This window comes from Rhincodon typus, chromosome 11 (genome assembly GCF_021869965.1).
Source record: "Rhincodon typus isolate 14 chromosome 11, sRhiTyp1.1, whole genome shotgun sequence".
NCBI lineage: Eukaryota > Metazoa > Chordata > Chondrichthyes > Orectolobiformes > Rhincodontidae > Rhincodon > Rhincodon typus.
In genome coordinates, this window is record NC_063342.1 from 53,903,436 (window position 1) to 53,930,960 (window position 27,525).

Sequence of the window (27,525 nt, forward strand, 5' to 3'; positions counted from 1 at the left end):
ATTAACAGCTTGCGTTTTGTTAAACATTGAAAGAAAAACAGCACAAACTTCACCAGAAATAAGAAAAACTGAACACTGTACAGTATTTGCACGTAACTTACACATTGTTGCACTCCAGTTCATTTTCTCCTTTTGCACCTCAGGGAAAGATGTACTTATTCATCAAACAGTTACTGAATATACTCCAACAGTAAATTATTTCCCGAAAGACAACATATTAAAATGATTTAAAATTAAATTTGAATTATTCATCATTTTCGCAGTTATCATTTTGATCTGACTGCTCTTATTTCAATTGATAAAATCTTGCTGTCCAAGTTACACGATTAAAATAAATAATGAGAAGTTAACAAATCTCTGATAATAAACCGTTTGTATGTAAGGTGATGTTACCTTTAATGGCTGAGGGATGGGCTTTTCCTTAGAGAAGTGCTGTGCCTTGAACAGTATGCCTTCCACATCAGCCTGCTTGGCTAATACTCCTTCTTCTGCCTCCTAAAAACAGAAAACAATTAAAAATATACATCATTCTGAAATTATCAACAGAATCATTATTAGGTGTTGACTCTTTTACAGATCACAGATCATTCCTTACTGATTATATTCCAACAATTTGCTTGAGCTGTTTTACTCAACAGAGTTTGGGAGAATTTTCTGTTTCTCAAACCTCAACATAGTTATTGTGAACAAATCCTGAATGTACCATAGTTTCTATAAATATCTGTTTTACATTCTTCTCACTTCTTAGCAGAATCAGGCAGTAGTTTCAATTTCAATTATACTCGATTACAATAGCAATGATACCTTTTCAGCAAGTTTTCAAATTCAATTCACACATAAAATTCACCAAGTTAGATATGAGAACATCACATGAGAATAGATGGAATTAGAAAAAGCTATTCATCTAATCTCGTCAATTTCTTCCACAGAATATAAATGCCAATTATGCTCCCTAGCCCTTAAAGATAGTTCACCAAAAGCACACAAAGTTGATCGAAAGTACACCTCTTATTATTCCAACCTAATTAATTGCTTTCCCTAGATAACACTTCTAAGGTCTTAAGAATATAGAACCATCAATTGCATTGATGTATCTGATGATGTAAGTCTTTAAATCCTATTCTTAAATAGTTTTTTTTATCATCACTGAAGGATTTAATTAACCACTTTTTCCATGAGTCTGTTTCAAATATCTATTACTATTGTCAGTGAATAGAAATTCTGTTAATCTCTAGTCTCACTTGAGGCACATTAAATTCAAACCTATATCCTCTAGTGCTGTATGCATGCTGCTAAATGAAACAACCTGTTTACACTGACATTATCTATTCCTCTCAGCATTTTAAGGTCTGGATTAGTTTTTCATTATTGTCGTCCTCTCTAATGAAAATAAATTAATGTTTGTGAGAATCTCTTCATAACTTGGACCTAAATAAAAATATTACATTACGTTACACTCGTCACCAACTGTTACATAAAAAGATGTACAAAACCCTGACGATCCAGTCAACTTTGATACAGGAAAATGCATATATGCTGAGTCCATAAAGTCATAGATAATTATCTGAAATATTAACTCACCACTGACGTACACAACAGTAGAGTGTATGACAGGTCTTGGCTTGTGACAAAAACTTATCTTTAATTTCATTAGCGAACAACAGCTTCACAATGACTTTCACTGATACAAATAATTAAATCATTTTGCATTTGCACCTTGCTGATGTAAAGAACTGTCAAGTTACTTTCTGGATACTTTACCATACCATAAGCCACAACAAAATCAACTTGGCATTCTTTAGCTACTTTGCTTCAATGGTAAGATTTCTTGAGCATGCTATCTGGCAACATAACCCATTGAGAACGGTAAATTTTGTAAGACCACTGGAAAGTCTTATTTCCATTTCTAATTAATGATTAACATCTTATTCTTGATAGGTAAGGAAGGCAAACAAAATAAATTCTGGTTTAGTTCTCATGACACCCTAGAGAATAATTGTAACTGGTTTGTCAAAAACAATTCAAAGACACTTTGATTGATAAAGTGATAATGATCCTGTACAGTGCAAGGAGATATCACAACATAAAAATTATTTATTGATTCCAAGTTTATCTTCCATTCAATTGTAAATTCAGTTTCTTACTCTCTTCTTAATTCAATATACCTCAATTTTCTTTCAGAATCTCCCATTCAAAAGATTCATAACTGAATGTGTAAACAATTTTGTTCTATTCACTTGTAGGTCATGGGCATCACTGACTGGCCAGTATTTGTTGCCTGATCCTAGTCGCTCTTGAAAAGGTGGTGGTGTGCTTTCTTCTTGAGCTGCTGCAGGACATGTATTTCCACATCTACTAAGTCTCTTCCCTCTACAAACCATGGTGTAATGAATGATTACACCATCTGAAATCCATGATGGCACTTTCTAATTATATTACTTCTTTCCCGTTTGCAGTGATAATTTCATCCTTAGTGAAAAACCAAGAAAATACAGCAGAATTACACTTGAAACTGATGGCAGACCACCCAATGCACTGATTTGTGTTTTCTGGAGCCAGAGAAGGACTTCAGATTTTCTTGCACTGACTTCAAGCAGTGCACTCGTTAAACTACTTTAGACACAGTCACTGCAGCTTTCCTTTCAATTCCTTTAGCATCCTGATTTACAAATATATGGCCATTCCTCCCAATGCGTCAGGGCATAAGTCTTGGAGCTCTCAACCTGACAGCATTGTGAAAGTAACCTGACCACTTGGATAAGCAAGCAATGCACCAGCAGCTTTTCAATGGCAATTAAGACTTGGCAATTAATGCTGATCTTGATGCAGACTCCCAAATTCCATGAATGAATGGGCAAAAAGACCTAAAAGAAGTAAAGGATTTGTAACTGTCCAATTACAATTCACAAAAACTACAGCCCTCCTGTTTCTGTAATAAAATCAACCTACTGTTGTTACAAATGATTATCTGCAATTGACATCACCTGAATCAATTTTAACTGCCATGCAGGATTATCACTTGATTTTGGACTCCCATTTCAATCCTTAAATATGGACATATTGATGTCCAACTTCTCTGCTCAGTAAAATTTCCCTAGTACATTTATTTATGTAGTTGCTATATAAGTACCTTTTTCTGATGAAGGGTCTAAGTCCTATTGTTTGTTGGCTGGGAGCGGCCTCAGTCGCTCAGGCAAAGAAATCAGGTTAATTGTGGGGGGAAGAGATGTTGGACACTAAGAAACATAACTCTGTCCTTGCTTCTGACCCACCCTGCCCTCTTCTCTCCTGTAACCTCCCCCACTTCTAGAAACAACTCCTCACAAATTACATTTCTTGTTCCTGGATCCTTGCACTTAAAGTTTGCTGTTCTGTCAGCAGCCACAGCCTTTTACATGACATTGCTAAGCACAGAAGGAGCCTCTGATTGGTAGGCAGGACTTCTTCTCTGGGGAGCGCAAGTCCAGAGGAACATCCTCTGGTATCCTCAGTGATTAGCAGATTCAAACCTGATGGTGAATCAGAGACCAAAACATGAAGCTTCTCCTTGACCATAACTTTATTTACTTGTATGCAGTCTTACAAATCTCCTGAATGCCACTGCCCAGGCTGTTCCCTTATTGTATGTGTTCGTACACAAACAATTTATAACCATCCCCTTTTACCTTTAAAAAGTGAACTGGCTTGGTACATACACTCAGAACCACCTGATTGGCAGAAGATCAGGCCAACTGGTTTTCCATGGAAAATGCTGCCCTATCACTGCCTTGGTGTCCAGCTGGTAGGGGAGACCCATTCTGCTCATGGAAAATTGCCCCCATTATTTCAGTCGAGGCCAGTAACATTGTCTTTTATTTATGAAACAAACTGCAAGTTAGTTACTGGTGAAAACGAGCCACGAGATTACACAGTCTAAAACAAAAGATTTTTAACAATACAAGAATCAAAGCAAAAAACTATGTCAAATAACCTCCCCCAGTCTAAATTCAGAATCAGCATACATAAAAGATGAATTGACATGTAAAATTGCAGTCAATTATAAATGATAAATTACACATTAAATGGCAGATACAACTTAAACAGATCTTATGGATTGGCTCAGCATTCCATATAGAATATGTTTAACAATCACAGTCACAATGTCCTTTAAAACTCTTAGTTCCCCAAGAAGAACCGCTACCTGTCTCTTTCTTGTAGCTGGCCTGATCTCCAACCAATTGCAGCTCCCACACACTCGAATGCTATAGACACAGACTTCACCATAAATGGCACACGTCTGTTGAATCTCCTCAACTCAGTCTGGATGGCATACACTAACAAATGGTGTAATAGATATTTTCTAAGCAACTTGTTCAAAATGTCACTAAACACCTCTGGAGCATGTGGGACTTGAACCCAATCCTCCTGGCTCACAGATTGGGACACTACAACAGCACCACAAGAACCATCAGAAACCACCAAATTATTTTCTAATCAACTTGTTCAGAAATGTTGTTGAATACCTCCTCAGCATGTGGGACTTGAACACCGATCTCTTGGTCAGAGATAAAGACATTACCACCGCAGCACAGGAGCCCTAAAAACACAGACCTCTGTTATATTCAAGTAATTGAAACACTACAGTGAATCCACTGTTGTTAACCATCCCAGATTCACATCTTTTTATACATAATAACCAGGGTCTCTTTAGAAACTAGGAAGGTCAGTTCCTTCTTCCAAATTCCCTTTTCGGGTTTTGTTTTAAGATTCCATTTTCAGTTAGGACTCACCTCCAATTGTGTAAACTTTAAAAGCACAGATTCCATTACAATAGTTCAGTAAGTGTCTCAAGAGAAAGGTACTAAAATATATCTTGGTGATGATTTTTTTTTATAACATCTGTTTCATTGGTGAAATGTCTCAGGTGTTATATGTGAGATGGTTCAATCAAGAAATGAATGAGAAGCTGTGGTCCTAAGTGTACTGGTACACTCAAATACTGCATCTTAGAAGATCTTAGACATTGTCCTTATCAGAATAAATATTTGCAGAATCATTCAAGTAAACGTTTGATGGAATAGCAATCTCAAGTATAATTCCAATTTTGATTCCAACAATTTCTGCTCAATCTTCTCCATCAGTGGCCAGAATATTCAGTGCAATTTGCAAGACAAAATGTGCCTCTCATATGACGCTACAACTACCTATTTAGAAAAATCATTTTACCATTAGGTAATCCTCAAAAGTTTGTGGCTACAGCCGAGCAATGAACAAACTTATTCTGTTATGAAAGTATCTTGGAAAAAAAATGCTTGGTTCACAAAGTCTTTCAGCAGGCAATTCTAAATGCATATTTGGAGCAGAGAATAAACTAATTCATACTGTACTTTCTAATGGCAATTCTGCAGTGAAGGTGAAACACAAACTCTACATCCTTGCCATTAAATTCATCCCCCTTTCCAATAACTATATATTAAATTTAATAGTTCACAGCATTAGTCCTACTTAGTGGCAGATGCTTAAGGAAATATTCAATTCCCTAAAATGTATTCCAGAGAAGAAGAAAGATTGTGAGAGGAGGATAAAAACATTCATGCCTAAGCAATGAAGTTAAACGTAACACACGTGCAAAAACTAAAGCATACAAAATTGCAAAGGCCAATGGCAAACTTGAATGTTGGGAAGCTTTCAAAGATCAAAAAAGGGCTATGAAAAAGGTAAATAAAAAGAGAACAGGTTAATTATGAAGGAAAACTAGTGCAAAATTTAAAAAAGGATCGCAAAGTCTTCTGTAAGTATATAAAAGGGAAGGGAGGACCTGAAGTGCATGTTTGTCTTGGAGGATGAGACTGGGGAGATAATTGTGGGGAACAGAGAAATGGCAGAATCACTAAATCAATGTTTTGCCTTAGTTTTCACTGTGGAGGACATAAGCACACTCCCAACAGTAACAGGTAATACAGAGGTTATAGAAAAGGACAAACTTAAAAACAAGTCAGCATTACTGGTGAAAAATACTGACCAAGAATTTGGAACTACAGTCAAACAAGTCCCCAGGGCCTGACAGTCTGCATCCTAGAGTGTCAAAGGAAGTGGCAGCAGAAATAGTTGATCCATTGGTTTTAATATTCCAAAATTTTCTGGGTGCGGGAAAGGTTCCATTAGCTTGGAAAAAATGCTAATATAACACCCTTATTCAAAAAGAGAGGGCGGTACACTGTAGGAACCTACAGGCCAATTAGTTTAACATTCTGTCATTGGGAAATTATTAGAATTCATTAGTAAAGAAGTAATAACAGGGCATTTGTAAAGTAAAAATGAAATTCAGAGTCGGCATGGTTTTCTGAAGGGTAAATCATGCTTGACTAATTTGCTGGAGTTCTTCAAAGATGTAACTAGGAACATGGATAAAGGGGAGCCTATAGATGCAGTATATTTGGACTTCCGGAAAGGCACTGGATGACGTGCTATACAAAAGGTTAATACAGAAGGTAAGATCACATGGGGTTATAGGTAATATATCAACTTAGAGGATTTGCTAACCAACAGAAAACATAATCAGGATAAATGGGTCTTTTTCTGATTGGCATGATGTAACGAGTCACAGATCACAGGACCCTGGCCCCAACTATTTATAATTAATATTAATGACATGGATGCAGGGATAGAGGTCACTATAGACAAATTTAAATTCGACACTAAATTGGTGGGAAAGCATGCAATGAGGAAACAAAAGCAAAATTTCCAAGTGGATGTAGATACGTTAGGTGAATGGGCCAAAATGGGCAGATGGAGTGAATGTGGATAAGTGTGAGAATATGTGTTTTGGTCAGAAGAATACAAAGGCAACTTATTATCCAAATGGAGAGAAACGTCAGAGTACTTTGTGCAGAGGGATCTGGGAGTGCTTGCACATGAACCAGAGAAAAGTAGTATGCAGGTACAGCAGGTAATAAGGAAGGCAAATGAAGTTTAGCATTTATTGAGAAAGAAAGAGTATCACAGCAGGGAAATGTTGTTGCAACTTTACAAGGCATTAGTAAGACTTTACCTAGAGGACTGCACACAGTTTTGGGCCCCTTGGGAATGTAGATCAGAGGAGTTTGACTAGACTGATTCCAATGATGTGGGGTTTATCTTATGAACAGAAATTGAGCAGTTGAAGCTTATACTCACTGGAGAGTAGAAGAATGAAAGAAGATCTAATTGAGGAGTATAAAATGTTAAAGGGGATTAAATGTTAAAGTAGACATACAACAGATTTTCCACTTTTGGGCAATGTACAATGAGAGGTCATAGTTTTTGGACGAGAGGTAGCAGATTTAAAACGGAGTAAAAAAGTCAGGAATCTATGGAATCCACTACCCCATGGTATGGTGGACACTAAATAAGTTCAAGAAGGAGACAGGCAGAAATTTTAATTCTTAATGGGTTGAAAGGTGTAGACAATGGGCAGGAAAGTGGAACTGAGGTTGACAGGAGATCAGCCATGATCATATTGAATGGTGAAGCTGGCTCAAAGGACTGAATTGCCTACTGCTGCTCATATTCTTATTCAAACTTGCATTCCAACTGCATAGACTCTCCATCATAAGGACTACTAGCTTGCTCTTCCAGAATACCACCACTTCTGCTTTGACCATTTTTCCATTTGACCATTTGACTATTTTTGTGCTTTTTTCCATTCGTTTTGATCAATTCAAGCATAGTAATGCTTATTCATGATCAAAACATTGGAAATGGAAATGGAAATGAAACCTCCAGTAAAATTTCAGATCAGATTTGGCAACCCGATTATGAGGAAGGTGTAACTTACAGTTCAGGTGCTAGGGCTTCGAATGAACTTGGAAAAAAGAAAAAAAAAAACAGCATCCAGCACGGAGATTTCTGTTTGGGATATGTTTTGCATAAATTGGGAATTTACAATGAGCAGGCACAAGGCCAACTAACATTGCAAATTACAGGATTGCAGCAATTTAGAACAGAAAGAAAATAATTTGTATTTATGGTGTTTTTAATAACCATTAGATATCCTAATAATCTTTACATTGAATTATTACTTTTCTGAAGTGTGGTCATTTTTGTTTTGTAGCCATGTGCAACAACCACAAATTTGGCACAAAGAAGATCCCATAGACAGCATTAACCTAAATGGCAAGTTTATCAATTTTTGGTGCTGCTGGACGAACACCAGAAGAAATTCATATTCTCTTACAAATGGTTTCAAAGGATTATCTACAGAATGACAGAATAGTTATGTCTGTATCTGTGCATTCACCCTCAGCAAGAGTAATCCTTATTAGTTCCATTACCCAGAAATGGTAAGAACTGCCGATGCCGGAGTCAGAGGTAACACAGTGTGGAGCTGGAGGAACACAACAGGTCAGGCAGCATCACAGGAGCAGGAAAGCTGATGATTCGGGTTGGGACCCTTCTTCAGAAAGGAGTCTGTGTTATCTCTAGTTTCATTACCCATCCTTCTTTGTCATCTTGCATTTTTTTTCTCCTCAAATAACCATCTCAATATCTTTTGAAGATATTTCAGTTGAATCTGTAGTTACCCCACTATCAAGCAGTGGATTCTAGATCTTTACCAGTCGGGCCTTAAAAAAAGATTTACCCCATATTGCCATTGCTTCATCAGCCAATCACTTTAAGGTAGTCATGTGATCTTTCCACCAATGGGAATACTTCCTCACTATTTACCCTCTCTAAATTCCTCATGATTTTGAACATTTTTTTCAAATCTCCTCTTAATTTTGCCTTCTTTGAGGAGGACAGTTCCAGCTTCTCTAATGTATTCACATAACTTAAGTTCCTCAGACCTTTCTGACAAAGGGTCCCAACCTGAAACGTCAACTTTCCTGCTCCTCTGATGCTGCCTGACCTGCTGTGTTCCTCCAGCTCCACACCGTATTTGACTCTGACTCCAGCATCTGCAGTTCTTGCTTGGTCTAATCCTGAAACAGACCCTTTGGTCCAATCGCCCATGCTGACCAGATATCCTCATGAAATTTAGTCCAATTTGCCAGCATTTGGCCCAAACCCCTATAAACCCTTACTATTCATATACCCATCCAGATGCCTTTTAAATGTTGTAATTGTACCAGCTTCCAACATTTCCTCTGCCAGCTCATTCTATACACGCACCATCGTCTGTGTGAAAATGTTGCCCTTTGGGTCCCTTTTAAATCTTTCCACTCTCACCTTAAACCTATGCCCTTCAGTTTTGGGCTCCCCACCCCAGGGAAATTACACTGTCTATTTACCTTATCCATGCCCTTCAGGATTTTATAAACCTCTATAAGGCCACCCTTCAGCCTCCAATGCTCCAGGGAAAATAGCCCCAGCCTATTCAGCCTCTCCCTATAGCTTCAACTCTCCAAACCTGGCAACATCCTTGTAAATTCTTTTCTGAATCCTTTCAATTTTCACAACATCCTTCCTATAGTAGGGAGATCAAAATTGAATACAGTATTCCAAAAGTGGCCTAACCAATGTCCTGTACAGCCACCATATAATGTCCCAACTATTATACTCAATGCACTGACCAAGAAAGGCGAGCATACCAAACACCTTCACTCTCCTGTCTACCTGTGACTCCACTTTCAAGGAACTATGAACCTGCACTCCAAGGTGTCTTTGTTCAGCAACACTCCCCAGGACCTTACTATTAAGTGTACAAGTTCTGCCCTGATTTGCCTTTCCAAAATGTAGCACCTTATATTTATCTAAATTAAACTTCATCTACCACTCCTCAGCCCATTGGTCCTTCTGATTAAGATCACTGGAGGTAACCTTCTTTGCTGTCCACTACACCTCCAATTTTGGCATCATCTGCAAACTTATAACCATACCTCCTGTGTTCACATTCAAATCATTTACTTAAATCATGAAAAGCAGTGGACCCAGCACCGATCCTTGAGGCACACCGCTGGTCACAGGCCTCGAGTCTGAAAAGCAACCTTCCACCACCACCCTCTCTCTCCTTCCTTTGAGCCCGTTGTGTATCCAAATGGCTAGTTCTCCCAGTATTCCATGTGATCTAATCTTGCTAAGCAGTGTACCATGAAGAACTTTGTTGAATGCCTTACTGAAGTCCATACAGATCACGTCCACCGCTCTGCCCTCATCAATCCTCTTCATTTCTTCTTCCAAAAGTTAGTGAGACATGATTTCCCACACACAAAGCCATGTTGACTATCTCTAATCAGTCCTTACCTTTCCAAATACATGTAAATCCTGTCCCTCAGAATCCCCTCCAACACCTTACCCACCATGGATATCAGGCTCACCGGCCTACAGTTCCCTGGCTTTTCCTTACCACCTTTCTCAAATAGTGGCAGCACATTCGCGAACCTCCAGTCTTCTGGCACCTCACCTGTGGCTATCAATGATACAAATATTTCAGCAAGGAGCCCAGCAATTACTTCTCTAACTTCCCACAGAGTTTGAGGGTACACCTGATCAAGTCCTGGGGATTTATCCACCTTTATGCATTTTACAATGTCTAGCACCTCCTCCTTTGTAATATGGGCATTTTTCAGATGTATTATTTATTTCCTCACGTTCTGTATCTTCCCTATCCTTCTCCACAGTAAACATTGATGCAAAATACTTGTTTAGGATCTCCCCCATCTCCTGTGGTTCCACGCACAGGCGGCTCTGCTGATCTTTAAGTTACCCTTTTGTCCTTCATGTATTTATAGAATCCCGTTGGATTCTCCTTAGCCCTATTTGCCAAAGCTGTCTTTGCCTCCTTCCTAATGAATGGTGCCCAGAACTGGAGACAATACTGCGTTTGAAGCTGAATCAGTGTTTGATACAGGTTTATTATAACCACCTTACTCTCATAATCTAGGTACCCCTTTATAATTCCCTGAATCTGATTTGCTGTATTCACTGTTTTCTTAACCCATCTACCAGCTCCAGGATTTGCACATGTACACCTGCAGAACTTTGTGCTAATGCACTCCTTTTGAAATTGTACCCTTTATTTATATTGCCTCTTATACTTCCTGATGAAGTGAATCATTCATGCAACTTTGCTTGAAAGTTCATCTGCCTCCTGTCTGCCATTCCACCAGGCCATCTATTTTTTTTGCTGACTAACACTACCCTCTTGTCGGATCACTACACTTCCATTTTCTTTTAAACTTTCTGTGCCCACTTGACTTTGAAAATTAGGCCATAATTTGACACCTCGCCTGAAATATGGCAGCTCTGATAATATAATATTTGTTTTGTATTCCACTGGAGAACTAGCGACTGAAGTCGTAAAACGGGGTTGGGTACTTACAAACTTCTGATTCAGAGGAAAATCTGCTGCTACTGAGCCAACAGATCAACCGTTGATTCTGTATTTCACTTTCAGAGAGACAACAAGGCAACAAATCACCCATGGATTAGCATAGAATAATATATACCAGAACCTATAGGATTATTTACTGAACATGGCTGAAGACAGAAAACAATGGGAAAACATTCACTGCATTAAAAAAAACATATTACGTTTTAATCCCTTTTCGCAAGAAGATGGGGTGCTTGACAACTTACATTTCACTTGTTGTATGAAGCTGCCGTGTTCTACATTAATGATTAAGCTTCAAGTAGTCCTCCAAGAAAACAGTATCCTCTATTAACATGTCCCGCAAACAATACTTTTCGATAATATAACCTGGGTTTCAACTGTATACATTTTTACAATTGGTATCCTGTGTATGCGCCCAATCATGATGAATGATAGCGACAATGGAATTGAGAAAAAGAAAATTCAACATTGTACTGCAGTATAATTTTGAGGTTTATTTATTTAGTGCAATGATATGAATATGTATTCACACCCAAATATCTGTTCTACTTGAACAAAAGCAAAATACTGTGGATGCTGAGAATCTGAAACAACACAAAATACTAGAAAAACTGAACAGCTCTGGCAGTATCTGTAGAAAGAGAAAGAGTTAATCTTTTGAGTTAACTCAGTTCTGAAGAGTCATGCTGGACAAAACATTCACTCTGTTTCTCTCTCCACGGACTGCCAGATCTGATGAGTTTCTCCAGCACTCTCCGATTTTGTTCCATTCTACTTCATCTTTTTGCCAGAAAGTATCTATTATCACAGGAAATCTGTCAAAGTGCCAGTCTACATTGCATTGATCAGCTTGGGCTACATCTAAAAATGCCTTTGCAATTTTCCTTTGTTATTCCAAGCATCTCAACAAATGCTGAATACAATAAGATTTCCAGTTCACCAACCAGGGTTTTTTTCAGAAAATTTGTCACGTCTATTTATTTAAATGAGTCACACAATTTTTCTTTTAATTAATGCAACAGCAAAGCATTATTGCCAATTTAAACACAACAGCATTATTTTTAAATCAATCAAAACTAAATCAATGGCAGAAGTGCAAACAAGGTGGCACTGGCAATCTATTCCTATTTATTTTCTTTGGATATGCCCATTGCTTAAGCTGTTACAACTTTCAGAATTTCCCAAAGGCTCCTTACAACACTTTACATCAAACGATGCCTCTCCCTGTGTTCATAGTAAGTGAGTTGATAGATTTCCTAGATGGGCCTGTGGGGGGAGGGCAGAGCAATTTGGAGGTGGTCCAGTGACTGCTTGCTGCAAGCTGTCACTGCTGTCATGGGAATACCACCTGATCAGGAGTGTGGAGTTATGGGTATGAATGGGGGGGGTAGGAGGTAGAAATTGAATGGTATAGGTGGCATGCTTTTGGAGGATGTTAGATATCCCTCCTCCTATTAGGCCAAGTGAGATCCGTATGTAGTTAATTAGGAGCCCGTTAAGACCCCATTTCTGCTGTCACTGGCATTTTCTCAATGGTGGGAGGGAATTTTTGTCATGTGAAAGATTGACATGAGTACCCACGGTAGGTTCCTTGCGAGTTCCAGTGGGAAGAGTAGGGTGAAGCTTCTTGATCAAGCACCCTGGATCACACAAAAGACTCCAGGCCAACAGGAAGGGCCATCTCAACTGAAAGACCCTTGTCTTACTCTCATGAACAAACCCCATCCCTGGCTTGCGAGGGCCTGTTTGATTGATCTCATTGGGCTTGCCCCAACCTACCTCCAGTTCTTCTGTAAAAGCTGCTCCTGACTGGGGACTGGAGTAGTCCCTGCAATGCTCACCATACTCAGCCAAGTTTTTCAAGGCTCTTTCCTTTGGAAGGATATCTAGAGAGCCGACAGTGAACTTTATGACAAATCTGAAATGCAGCCAGGGCTTCCGTGACCTGCTGAGGTGGAAATGCCCCCAGCATTCCAACTGACTGACAGGGCCACCAATGAGCTGGCAGATTCTGGCTCATGATTTGACCAGTGAATAAAATGGTCACAGCAAGCTGACTGGTCACCTTACATACGGACCACTTTATATCATGCTGACTTTGTTTTCTATGGAAAAAAAATTAAGCAAGGCAAACTGGACAGACAATACTCCTCAACCCATTTTTTAACCAGTTTTGCAAATTAAAATTATGCCTGCTTTGGCTTTTGCTGTTAAATTTCTTTCCCTCTCGAATAAACACATCAACTCATGCTAGGAAGCACTTCTACAGATCTCAGTGGTCAGCTGTGTACAGTCTATAGTGTGGTCCAACGAGAGATTCAAAGAACTGTTGGTTGCTGCGTTTATAGAGATTAAACTTATGAAAGACGACTCATATGGAACCTTCAAAGACTAAAGGCTCCATGAGAATTTTGGACATTGCAAGAGGCACAACAACAGCCTAAGATGCAGTGAACAATCCACACCTGGTTACAAAAGACATTCTGACAAACCCAAACTGCCTATGCCATAAGGAAATTTCCCTCTTCCCACTATAAATGTGTCGTCAACTGTACAGCCTTCCATATACATTAGCTCAGATAATTTTCAATCATGCCATCTTATGACAGTTGCTTCTAACAATTTTAATTCCAGCATTCTATTATTAACAGCCAATAATGTGCACCTTCTTGTGCTTGTGTACTTTTCTTAGCATTATTCTTTCCTTAATGCTTGTTTGTACCACTTAAACCTAATTTATTGCTTCCCATGTTCTTCCTCAGTCCAGGCATGTTGTTGCACTTTCTGACTGAGATGGTCCTTGACAAATGGCAGCTAAATCCTAAGAAGAACCTACGACAAACTGTACCCTTTGTATGAGTACATAGGCAACTGGGCCCTGCCTTCAGACAATCACGTGTATATCCATGAGGCAACGGGGAAAAAGGTCTGTGCATGCCGACGTCCTAAGAGAAAAAGAGAGTGCAACATCTTGTCTATCCATTCTTCGTCAGTGCTAGGCACTTTCTCTACATAGTTTCTAGACAGGGAGTTGTTTCTAACAGGAATTCAATTACGTCTATGCCATTGAGAAATAAATGACACCCCCTTCAGCAAATGTCATAAAGTCAAAAAGCAAAACATGTGGCTAAAGTAGAAATACGTTGAGAAAATATATTTAAACTGACAAAATAAATATAAACTGTTGACAACAGTAACCAAGCCCTTCAAACTTATTCCATTTTCAAGAAGGCAAACTAAATACCCTGACATCAGTTTAATATTCAATATACCACAGTGGAAAATGGGATCTACTGAGGTTAGAAAATCAGGTAAGTTTGAAAGTGAGTGGAGATCCTGTGTAAATGTAAATCCAGGCTGCGCATTACCATCTCAAAATCATACAGAACACAGCAGCAAACCTCAGAGCAAATGTCAACAGCATATTCAGTTATGGGTCAGTCATAGCCAAACCTCATTGTTCTCTACACCTGACATCCACTCATGCCATAACTGAGATACGCAAGACAACACAGATCTGAGGTCAAACAAGATGGGCTGCTCTTAAGATTCATCGCTGCACTTCATTAAAGACTTATACTTTGATCTATTTGAGGAAGTCACAAAATGGCATCACCATACATATTAACAGATCAGTTTACTGTAAATAATCTAAAATGGCAAGAACTGATAATTAAGTCCACATCCATCATAATTTAGTTCATTCTATTTTTTTTCATTGATGCGATCCTCTTAGACTTTATTCCTTCTAATTGCCCATGTACACTGCATAAAACAATATTCAAACCCAGGGAAGAAACTAATGTATGAATGATTTTATCTCTAGAATTATGAACACTTCAGCCAATACTAAAAGTTGTGTACAATCCTAAATCTTGAATCCATGAATGCATCGAATGTGATAGTGTTGTGAATTAAATGAGAAGATATTACAAAATTCAGATACTAACTGACAATTATCAACAATTAGCTACGGATCCTATGCGAATGTACTAAGTATTTTGCAAATTGAGAAAAAAATACAAGAAATTGGTTAAAGGTACATGTTTATTGTATCCATAGAAAAGTAATAAAAATAATAGTCAAAAGACATTTACAGCCGGAATGTAGTTCAGGCTTTTGCATTTAGCTCATGAGCTTACAGCATTAATTCACTCAGCCCCTCACACTCTCCCTCTGTTTCAACTGATCACGGAATCTTCCCTCAAAACATTTCATGATTCTTGACTCAAATATTCCTGAATTCCAGTGCTCTATCAAGAAATTTGCAAAGAGAATTTTTTTTCCTATCTCCTCTCCTTTTTGTTGGCCAATTTTACAACAATAAACCCTTACGGAGAACCTCTCATCTGGATGAAATACACAGGAGAACTGTGTTTCATATTGCTGCTTCTAGCAGCACAATGCAGACATAATTATCCTTAGTGCCACAGGCAATGTAAGTAATGATCTGATGTGAACAAATTTCTCCCATTCAGCCTTTCCTTATATACCTTCCAAAGTTTAAAATGGTACTTTCCTATCATGTTATAACACCTAATTTCCTAATTCAAACATTTTAGGATATAGTTTTTAGCTTTAAAAATTGAATTGTTAAATCTAAGTAGAAACATCTGATTATGTAGCTGATAGACCATCCTACTGTGAAGGCAAATCAAACAAGCTTGGAGTTAATTACAGTAAAAGGATTATTTTACAAGGTCAGAAGTAGAGTTGTGAAGGCATTGAGCAATTGGTGGCCCATCTTTGAGATTATAATGGAACCAGAAGTTTGATCCTTACTTCAATAAGCTTTTGAAATGTCTTTGAAGTTAGTTCCCAGATAAAAAGAAGTTGAAAGTTGATTGCAAAATAAGTTTCTTAAGAGGACTAGCAATTCTGGGAAAGGGGCCATAAAACTCTCTTAGAGATTTTGTTTTATTATTTCATAGAACATAGGGGTCAATGGCAATGCCAGTATTTGTTGTCCATCCTAAATTGTCCTTGAATTCAGTGGCTTGCTAAGCAATATCCAGGGACAGTTGAGAGTTGCTGACTTGCTGTGAATCTATATCACATGTAGTCCAGACCAGGTAAGGATGGTAAATTTCCTTTTACAAGGACATTAATGAACCAGATTGTTGCTTTCTTAAAAAAAAATCAATGATAGCTTTGTGGTCTAAATTTTATTTAAGTGAATTTAAATTCCACCATCTGCTTTGGTGAAACAGAATCATAGAGTCAAACAGCAAGAACCAGACCCTCCGGTCCAATCAGTCCATGCCCAACATAATTCCAAACTAACTCAGTCCCACCTGCCTGCTCCTGGCCCATATCCCTCCAAACCTTTCCTATTCATGTATCCATCCAAATGTCTTTTAAACTTTGTCAGTGTACCCACATCCACCACTTCCTCAGGAAGTTCATTCCACATGTGAACCACCCTCTGTGTAAAAAAAATTGCCTCATGTCTTTTTTAAATCTTTCTCCTCTCACCTTAAAAATGTGCCCCCTAGTCTTGAAATCTCCCATCCTAGGGAAAAGACAACTGCCATTAACTCTATCTGTACCCCTCATTATTTTATAAACTTGTATAAGGTCACCTCTCAATCTCCTATGCTCCAGTGAAAAAGTCCCAGCCTATCCAGCCTTTCCTGATAACTTAAATCTTCCATACCCAGCAACATCCTGGTAAATCTCTTCTGAACCCTCTCCAAGTTAATAATATCCTTCATATAACTGGGTGACCAGAACTGGACACAGTACTACAGAAGCAGCTTCACCAATGTCCTGCACAACCTCAAAATGTCTTCCCAACTCTTATACTCAAAGGACTGAGCAATGAAGGCAAGCGAGCTAAATGCCTTTTTAACCACCCTGCCTATATGTAATGCAAACTTCAAAGAATTATGTACCTTTACCCTTAGGTCCTTCTATTCTACAATACTACCCAAGGCCCTACCATTAATTGTATGAACCCTACCCTTGTTTGTTGTACCAAAATGCAATACCTTGCATCTATCCAGATTGAATTTCATCTGCCATTTTTCAGCTCATTGATATATTTGATCAAGGTCCCCTTGTAATCTTAGAAAACCTTCTCCACGGTCCCACATGACCTACATTTACTAATTAGTCTACTTTGTTCTTTATTGTCCTTTATTCTAAAGTTCAAGTAAACAATGTCTGCTGCTCTGCCATCATCAATCTTTTTTGTAACTTCCTCAAAAAACTCAGTCAAATTTGTGAGACATGATTTTTCTCACACAAAACCTAATCAAATCCCTAATCAATTTCTGCCTCTTTAAATGTCCATAAATCCTATCTTTTATAATCACCTCCAACAACTTACCCACAACCGAAATCAGACTCAGAGGTCTAAAGTTTCCTGGTTTCTCCTTACAAGCTTTCTTAAACAAAGGACATTAGCCACCATCCAGTCATCAGGCACCTCACCTGCAGTTGTAGATGATGCAAATATTTCTGCAAAGGTGTTGCAATTTCTTCCCTTACCTCTCACAACTTTCTGGTATACATTAGATCAAGTCCCAGAGACTTATTCACCTTTATATTCTCTAAGACCTCCTGAACTTCCTCTTCTGTAATGTTAACTGCTTCTAAAACATCAAATGAACAGACGTCATCAAAATATTAGCTTCCAGTGACATCACCATAACACCCCCATCTCTGCTAATCCATGTGATTTACAAAATTCAAGAGTTGTTGGGGGGATAGAACACAGAACCTAGAACATAGAACAGTACAGCACAGCACAGTTCAGGCCCTTCGGCCCACAATGTTGTGCTGACCTATTATCCTACTAAGATCAATCTACCCTGCATACCCTACATTTTACTATCCTACATGTGCCTATCCAAGAGTCGCTTAAAAGTCGCTAAAGTATCTGACTCCACTACCACTGCCGGCAGTGCATTCCACACGCCCACCACTGTCTGTGGAAAGAACCTACCTCTGACATCTCCTTTATACCTTCCTCCAATCATCTTAAAATTAAGCCCCCTCGTAATAGTCATTTCCTCCCTGGGAAAAAGTCTCTGACTGTCCACTATGCCTCTCATTATCTTGTACACCTCTATCAAGTCACCTCTTGTCCTTCTTCGCTCCAATGAACAAAGTTCTAACTCCCTCAACCTTTCCTCATAAGACCTGCCATCCAGTCCAGGCAGCATCCTGGTAAATCTCCTCTGCACCCTCCCTAAAGCTTCCACATCTTTCCTATAATGAGGTAACCAGAACTGAACATAATATTCCAAGTGTGGTCTAACCAGAGTTTTATACAGCTGCAGCATAACCTCACGGCTCTTAAACTCAATTCCCCTGCCAATGAAAGCCAACACACCATATGCCTTCTTTACAACCCTATCAACTTGGGTAGCAACTTTGAGGGATCTATGGACGTTGACCCCAAGATCCCTCTGTTCTTCCACACTGCTGAGAATCCTGCCATTAACCCTGTATTCTGCATTGAAGTTCCACCTTCCAAAATGAATCACCTCACACTTTTCTGGGTTGAATTCCTTCTGCCACTTCTTTGCCCAGCTCTGCATCCTGTCAATGTCCTGTTGCAACCTACAACCGCCCTCCACCTCGTCCACAACTCCACCAACCTTCATGTCATCAGCAAACTTACCACCTTTCCACTTCCTCATCCAAGTCATTTATAAAGATCACAAAGAGCAGAGGTCCCAGAACAGATCCCTGTGGAACACCACTGGTTACCGAGCTTCAGGCTGAATACTTTCCATCTACTACCACCCTCTTGTTTGCAATTTTGTTCGAACCATCCTAATGGATGCTGTCTTGTCACGGAGATAGGTTTTGGGATTAGAAGCTTCCATTGTTTAATTTATCTTGGGTTTTTGTTAGATAATCAGAAGTGGGTTGGAGGCAGGTTCCAAGGAGGCTTTCATGAGGGCATTAAATAACAAAAATATGTAAAGATACGAAGAAAAAGCAGGAAAATGGCACTAAGTTTTCGAGCTTATTTGGAAAGTTAGTGCAGACACAATGGACTGAATGCCCTACTTCTGAACTGTAATGTTTCTGTGATTCTGTTTGAAGCCAATTATAGTTCTGGTTTTAGTATAGTCTGAAGCTCATTGAACTGGGATAACCAAAGGAGATAAATGCTTTGTTAGGTCTGTATGTTAAGCAAAAAAAAATACAAGCTTCATCAATCAGGAAAGGGGCCAAGCTTAATTTGGAATTTAGAAGGGGGAATTAAGCTGAAAGATTTGCCCGGTTTGAAGCTAGAGTAAGAAATCTGCAGTATTTATCAGACAGCTATGTGGCAGAAAGTAGTTAACTGAGTTAATTGGGAGGATTGTGACAAGATAGATGGGTATCCATCAGCAGTCGAGCTAAGGAGTTGAGGTGGTCACAGTTGTGAGGTCTTTAACAAAATGTTGGAAGATTGCTCACCAAAAAGCTAATGGAATGATCCCCATAAATGTTGTTCTTTGGAGAGAGGGGGCACATTGAAGAGAAAGGAAGTGTACTTCAAATGGCTGTGACACACATATGGGTTGATCCTTAAAGAAGCAAAAAAAACTTCAAGATTTCCTAAGATTGGGGAACTTTGTGGAGCGTCGCTGAGTTTACACCATAAGTCTTCATAAATGAGAGTGTTAAGTTAGTGGTGCTTGCTTTGCTAAACTCCTTCTTGTCTACAATAAAATTTGATTTTGTTTAAAAAACAGTGTCTTGTGACATAGTTTGTTATTTATAGGGTGTTGAGATTTTTCTTTAAATATCAATTGTCCCTAAGTGGATCATTACAATCATAACAAAAAAAATCCCATTGTACAACTCTCCAATTACCATATGCTTATGTGCTTATCCACAAAGATCAGTTATTGTTTTGGAAGAATTTGGTAGAACTTCTCCAATTTCCAGCATTCTGAAAATGTTGTTCTTGGCGATTGATCGTTAAATCTTCCTGAAGTAAACTAATTAATTGTACTTGTACAGGGCAGAATTAAAACATAAATAAAACACAAAATTGGAAAAAGAATGATGGAGGAGATATGGTAAAGATGTGACAGATGAAATTTAATGAAGAGAAGTTGCAAAGTGATACTATCTGTTAAGAAGAATGAGGAAAAGCAATATAAAATAAAATGGGGCTGCAAAGGAGCTCACCAGGTGGATCGACATCAACCCACACAACCAAATCTGCAGCACTTCTCACTTGGCGCAGATCATCCACTGCCATGCACAAAATGACAATGGGAGCTGGAAGAGACCCTTAAGTGGACATTAATTGGCTTCTCAGAAGGTGCATTCCATATTCTAACCATATGTTAAGTAAAAATGTTTTTATTCCTGTTACCTTTGCTTTAACGCCATTTCCCTTCAAACTGTGTCCGCAGTTCTTAGTACTTCCTCATGGGAACAGTTTTTCCCTGTCTACTCTGCATGGACCCGTGCTGATTTTGAACACCTCTATCAAATCTTCCATCAACTTTCTCTTCACCAAGCCCTACTTTGTCCAATTTGTCCAAGTAATTAAAATCCATCACCCCTGTAAGAACTCTCATTAGTCTCTTCTGTACCTACCCTAATGTCTTCACATCCTCAAATCTGGTTCCCAGAATTGGACACAATACATCAATACCAGTGTTTTATACAGATTTCTCATACCTTTTTATTCTATGAATCTACTTATAAAGCCAAGCATCTCATTTCCTTTTTTTAAATTGTTTTTTCAACTTGCCATGTCACCTTCAACGGTTTGTACAAGGTTTCTCAGTTCTTATACTCACTTTAAAACTATTTCCTTTGCATTATATTGCCTCTTCTTGTTATTTCTACCAAGCGATATTACTTTGCAGGTTTCTGCACTAAATTTCATTTGACATGCGAGTGCCCTAGCTGCCAATCTGTCTTTCACCTCTTGAAGTCTAGTGAACATGCTTCATAATTCACTGTGCTTCTAAGCCTGCCATCAACTGCAAACTTTGACCCAGGTCAGACTGGTAATTTTGGAGGGGGGAACAGAGTTGCATGCGTTGCTAGGAAGCAAAGCTCTGTGCCCATCACCTGCCCATCACTCTCATACCACCACAGTAGTGCAGGCAGCTGGTTGTTTGCTATCCTGCTCTTGGGATAAATGAGCTCCTTAAGTTGCCAATTGATGGCCACTTAATACTTTATTTCTACTGCTGCTGGTATTGACCATTTCTAGGGGTGCCCACGCTAGGTGGGGATAGCACCAGGCCTGAGGAGGCGTGTGGTAGCTCCCTAAAGCTCAGGAATGCTATGAACAATGGGAGGCGCCACATCTCCGAGCAAAAACAGCACCCCTCACCTAAACCATCGCCTTCCCTGCCTCCCGATCTTTGTCCCTAGTCTGCTTTCTGGGGTCCCCAATGGTATTGGCTAGCAAATTTCCACACATCATGAATTCGGGTCTTCAGCAATGCTCCTGTTTGGTAACTGATACTGACTGCAGTTCCAGTGTTAGCCAGTATTCCTGGAGAGCTGTCAACCCTCTAACTGGTGAGTAGTTCCTGGAGGTGGGACACCTCATGAGGGCACAAATCAAGACCTTGCGCAATTAATTGTCCAAGTTATGAAGAGCTGCACTATGGCTTGCCTCATTCCCAAATTTCCAGTCGGTTGACAAGATCACGGTCTCAAAACCTACCCATTAAGTGTTTATCCTTCACACAGAACTAGTCATTCACACAGCACTAGTCCTAATGCCATTTTTCATCCCATCCCCATTATTTCCTTCAACTATCTAACAGATTTTCTGCTTTAATTACTAAATTCCAAGTGCTGGATCTCCTGTTCTTTTGGCTAAGCCCGAGTTGCATTCAATATTTTAGAGGGTTTCTCATTGCAAGGCTTATCAAATTCAATCACGATATCTTACCAAACACATTTTGCTTGATTAATTTATTCACAGAATCCCCACAGTATGGAAACAGGCCCTTCAGTCCAACAAGTCCACACTGACCCTCAGGGAATCCCACCCAAACCCATTCCCCAAACCTACCTAATCTACACATCCCTGAACACTACGGGCAATTTAGCATGGTCAATCCATCTAACCTGCACATTTTCGGATTGTGGGAGGAAACCGGAGCACCCGGAGGAAACCCACACAGACACGGGGAGAACGTGCAATCTCCACACAGACAATTGGCCGATGGTGAATCGAACCCAGGCCCCTGGTGCTGGGAGGTAGCAGTGCTAACCACTGAGCCACCATGCCGCCATATTCTGTACCATGTCCCCTGTGGCATCTCTCACATTTCACTCAATTTTAACACATGCCATTTCCCAGAACAACTTGTCGCTCAGTGGATATCCCAGAATTCACCAACATCTTTTGGGCCCATGCCATCTTTCAAAACCAGACAAGCACCACCATGCTATCCTGCATGATGGCTGATATTTGCCCAGGACGTGGCAGACAGGGAGAAATCAGCATCTCCATTCTGGAGCAGGCTCTTGGGGGTGGACAGGTAATTAACACAGCTAAAGATGGGTTAATGATGAAATAAAGCATGTCCAATCAAAATACGTAGTCCAATACCTGCGAGTAGCCTGGTTGAAAATGACTGAAAATGATTTTAAAAACTATACAGGACTATTGGCTGCCCCGTATAATATGTGCCTATCAATGTTATAAGAACCCTCCTGAAGACCCACAAAAGGACATAAAATTAGAAACTTGCAATGTGACTAATTCAATCTTGGAGCAGGGCCAGATCTGTGGCTTGATGAAAATTTTAGTGTGCAAATTTTTAAACTAATGCAAATGATCCTGGAAACTTGTTTTACCCTGAACAGATTTGTGCTCAGAATGTTATCTACCACAGATGTTAATCTAAAGGCCCACAATTATCTGAGTTAGCTCTGTCTGTCTTTTTGAAAATGAACATTACATTGGCTACTCTCCACTCCTCAGGGACTTATCTACTCAAATAAACCCTGAATTCTTCAGACAAAATGTCCTGGATGGTGCAAACAATGACATTTCGTACATCAATCTGCCTTATACGAATGAACATCAAAATTTCCTGGAAGTGTATTTTAACCACTCTGCTGCAAACCTCATGGTGAATCCTCAGAAGCAGGGTTGCCAATGGCTCACTCCATTTGCATTAATAACCAAGTAATTAGGTTAATATTGAGGTGACTTGACTGATGGAAATCTGGTTTTCAAATTCTTTCACTGTGCTGAACTTGATTAGAACCTTGCTCAAATTACTGAAACCCCCAGTTGCGGTATTCAGTCTTCAGCAACATTTTAAATGATATATATTTAAAGCCGTACATTTAGAGGGTTAAATTAGTTGCTTACACTATCTAAAAGTTTCAGACTGAACAAATTTCAAATGAAACTGGACTTGTTTTACCTTTCTTGGGTGCTAAAATGTGGGAAGTGAGAACCAATTCTGCCTTTCATCCACAGGGTCTCTGAAGTACTGATGCCACAATGATTCAACATATAGACTTTGCTGACAGACAGCTTGAACAGTTAAAGCCATTTGCAGTTACTAATGAGTGGTACAATGCCTGTTGAAGGATGACTTCTCAAAAGTCGTCAGAAATTGAGTGAAGCTTCTGCCAGTTTTTCAAAATAATATTCATAACATTTTTGTTCCAGTCTCTCCCTTCTTGCTTTCTCCGACTTGAGAATAGTTACTGATCCTTTCACTATGACTGACAGCTCCTGCTCTAGAAAACAATCTCCCATATTGCCATGTTGGAATGTCTCCAATAGCTTGAGCTCAAAGTCACAGTTAGGAGCATTTTTTACAGAACTGTTTGTCCAAGTTGATATCTACTCTTGAAACTACCAATCTCAGCAAGGACTGCACGTTATTGCCCCTTTTTTGTGTATTAATCTTTCCAGGATTTTTTTTATTATCTTCTAATCAAATTTATATTCTTATCTATTTAAATTTTAGTTAAATTATTCTGTTCCTTCTTAACACTGCGTCTAATTCACAATCCAGCCAAATGTCCATTACAGAAGTACAATTTTAACTCTGTCTATTCTTCTTATGTTTACCAGCTCATTTCTTGGTCCGTTCTTCACCCTAAGCGGTTCTGTTTTACATTTGTTTGATCCTTGTTTCAGGAAAAACAATTGCCATTTTAATACTAGCTATTTCAGAGCTTTATGAAATGACTTATAGTAATCTCCCACTTATGTCCAATAGATTTTGTGCTTTTCACTTCGCCCTTACTATGTAATTATTGACATTATCAGATCTCCAGACGTTACCAGATCGCACTGCTATGTCATTAGCACACATGCAAGACAACTGACCTGGTTTATAGAGATAACAAGGTGTAGAGCTGGATGAACACAGCAGGCCAAGCAGCATCAGAGGAGCAGGAAGGCTGACGTTTCGGGCCTAGACCCTTCTTCAGAAATGGTGTGTTCATCTAGCTCTACACCTTGTTATCTCAGATTCTCCAGCATCTGCAGTTCCTACTATTTCTGACCTGGTTTATACACATGTTAGTTCCAAATAATGAAACTACTGTCACCCTAATCTGATAGCAACCACTTGATGCACCTAAACAAAATATAATGCCAGCCCTTCTCAGTTTAATGTTCCAATACCCTGTAATTCTTAACTACAAACTCTTCTCTGTTTATTTGTAATGCCCTTCACTCATCCTTGTTAAGCCTCAACCTTTCTGCTTCTTTCTCACCTACAGTGTAGTCCAAGAATTTGAGTCTTACACAGAGCTATTCTATTTTCTAATCTTCGAGTACCTCCTGACCACCAAAACGTGCTGCGCAATACTGTGCTACCTCATTACTTTTCCAAGCATCCATTACCATATACTTCTAACCCTGTTCGAAGCAGTTTACACTGAGAAATTCAACTGAGTGCTACTATAGACAGCTACAATAATGACATGTGTGTGGTCATTGGAATAATTTTTACCTTGATATTGAAGGCTTGTGGTATTGGTGCTTGTTTGTACAACTCCAACTGATCCTTTGTAGAAGAGGCCCACAGTGTTAGCAGGCTTAGCTTCTGTTGAAAACGTGTCAAGTCCTTCAATAACTCTTCTATTTCACGTTGTTTGTCAGGCAAATTTCTTGATACCTATAAAATAAAAAGCACAGAAAACCTGAAACAGATTCAGATTAGTATTTTTTAACTCAGTGTAATTTAATGGAACATTTACTTTGCTGTTGTACTTCAGAAGTGAAAGGATTTTTTTGTTGAAAATTTATGTTGCATTGAAATAATCAGTTCTTCTCCATTTCTTTTATATGCATGTTCCAGCTTGCATTAATGGGATATTACTTTCAGCCTGTTTGAGTACAACATATTAATGATAAAATCCAGCCATCCTAATCTCTGATGATGAGCCATTTACAGGAGACAATAAATCTAAAACATCAGGAGGATACCTCAGAAATAACTGTTTCCTTGGCAACAGCTGCTGCTGAGGTGCAGCAAGATTTGACAAACTGGTGATGTTAAACTGGCTGAATGCCGATGAGACCTACATTTCTGAACTGCTTTACTTACCACATATAGAACACAGTACTCCCAGGTAAATATACAATGCTAGCCGGCAAGTGTGAACCTTTTCAGTCTGAAACCCTGTGACGATAGGTCCTATCCTGGATTGCCATGGGTCAGACAGCACACTCATCTGCGACAGAAGGTTTTGAGTTCACACTCCACTCCAGTGTCTGGAGCAATGCGATTAGAATGTGCTGGGCTCTCACATGAGACGTTAATCCTAAGGCCTAAGTGCATCTCACATGCATCCTGTTTGTCACCTTGACCTGACTGACCACACCATTTGCCCTCAATGCTTCTCCACAGGCTTCCAACTGAATGGGACTGTGCTCACCCAACTCTATTCTTATCCAACCAGTCATAGGTAGAGAATCAACTGCAATGCCTTCTCTCTCTTCCTGCTCCCGCACCTTTAGTGTCCCACAAGGAGCTATGTCGTAGAGTCATAAACTATTGCAGCTTGGGAAGGGGGCCTTTGGTCCATCATGTACCTTTCTGCTCTAATTGCATTTCCCAGCACTTCGGCTGGTAGTCTTGTATGCAATGGCATTTCAAGTATTCATCTAAATACTTTTTAATGTTGTGATGGTTCCCGCTTGTACACTCTCCACAGGCACTGAGCTCCAGATACACACCATGCTTTGGGTTACAACTTATCCTTAAATACCTTCTAAACCTTTTATCCACTATTTTAAAATCAAAGGGTCCTGGTTATTGACCCCTCCAGCAAGGTGAAAGGTTACTTCAGATCTATGCTACTTATGACCGTCATAATTTTATCAAACTCAGTCAAGTTAAACTTATCTCCTGTGAAGAAAACTTGAACTCAACCTTCTGTCTTAGGTGAGTATGCTGCCTAAGCCATGGCTACCCTGCATAGCCCTGACAATAACCCAGCGAATCTCCTCCGCATTCTCTCCAATGCAATCACATCCTTCTTATAGAGGGGCAACCAGAACAACACACAGTACACCCATTTCTCCTCATCTAAAAACACAGCATTGGTTTCGAATGCATTTGCAGAGAAAAACCACAGCTCTACACCTTTATTGGATCCTCCACTCTCTCTGAATTTCCTCCCTAAACTTCTTTGCTTCTCTGTCACTCCTGCTTGCTTTAAGGCTCATCTACCCTAATATATCCATATATGGCTTAATGTCAAATTATGTCTGCTAACATGCCTTTCATGGGATATTTAACAGCATTAAAAGTTTCTAAATAAGTATAAGTTGTCACTGATAATGTAAACAATCCAGGACAAGGGACAGTAATCCTGGGACCTGCTGCTGTTCTTGGCTCGGGACCCCTGTTCTGGAACCCTGGCTTGGGAACAGCAGTTCCACCAGGGGCCTAGCAAAGTGGCCCAGCTCCTGGCCCAAGTACAATAGGCCACCTAGAACATAAGGCCTGGTTATTGGGCCCTGACGTATCCCCTGTGCCAGACCCCGAAAAGATCCAACTGTATCATTTCAAAGTTCTTTCTTGTATGCTGGTCAACTTTCATCCTTTGGCCAACATGATTAAAGCAAACTAGTTGGTCATTATCTCATTGCTACCTGCCACGCATAAAGTAGCTAGCACATTTACTCCATTTTAACAAAGTACTTCAGTTACTGTAAAGTGTTTTGCAACATCCCAAGGTCAATAAACTTGCTCATTAAATGCATTTTTTCTATTCCTATTGTGTTCAGTGATTTTTTTTCCTCTGTCATTATGTCT

General features: G+C 39.3%; 1 protein-coding gene across 2 annotated transcripts in view; it reads right to left on the minus strand.

The window, feature by feature from the left end:
• dmd (dystrophin) overlaps positions 1–27,525 on the minus strand; it is a 1,291,331-nt gene that overhangs the window by 430,808 nt on the left and 832,998 nt on the right. For both annotated transcript variants that reach the window (XM_048602828.1, XM_048602824.1), the window contains exons 45-46: positions 25,213–25,377; positions 394–495 (exon numbers count right to left, since the gene is read on the minus strand). In XM_048602828.1, coding sequence (XP_048458785.1) covers positions 394–495; positions 25,213–25,377 — 267 coding nt within the window. The remainder of the gene's footprint in view (positions 1–393; positions 496–25,212; positions 25,378–27,525) is intronic.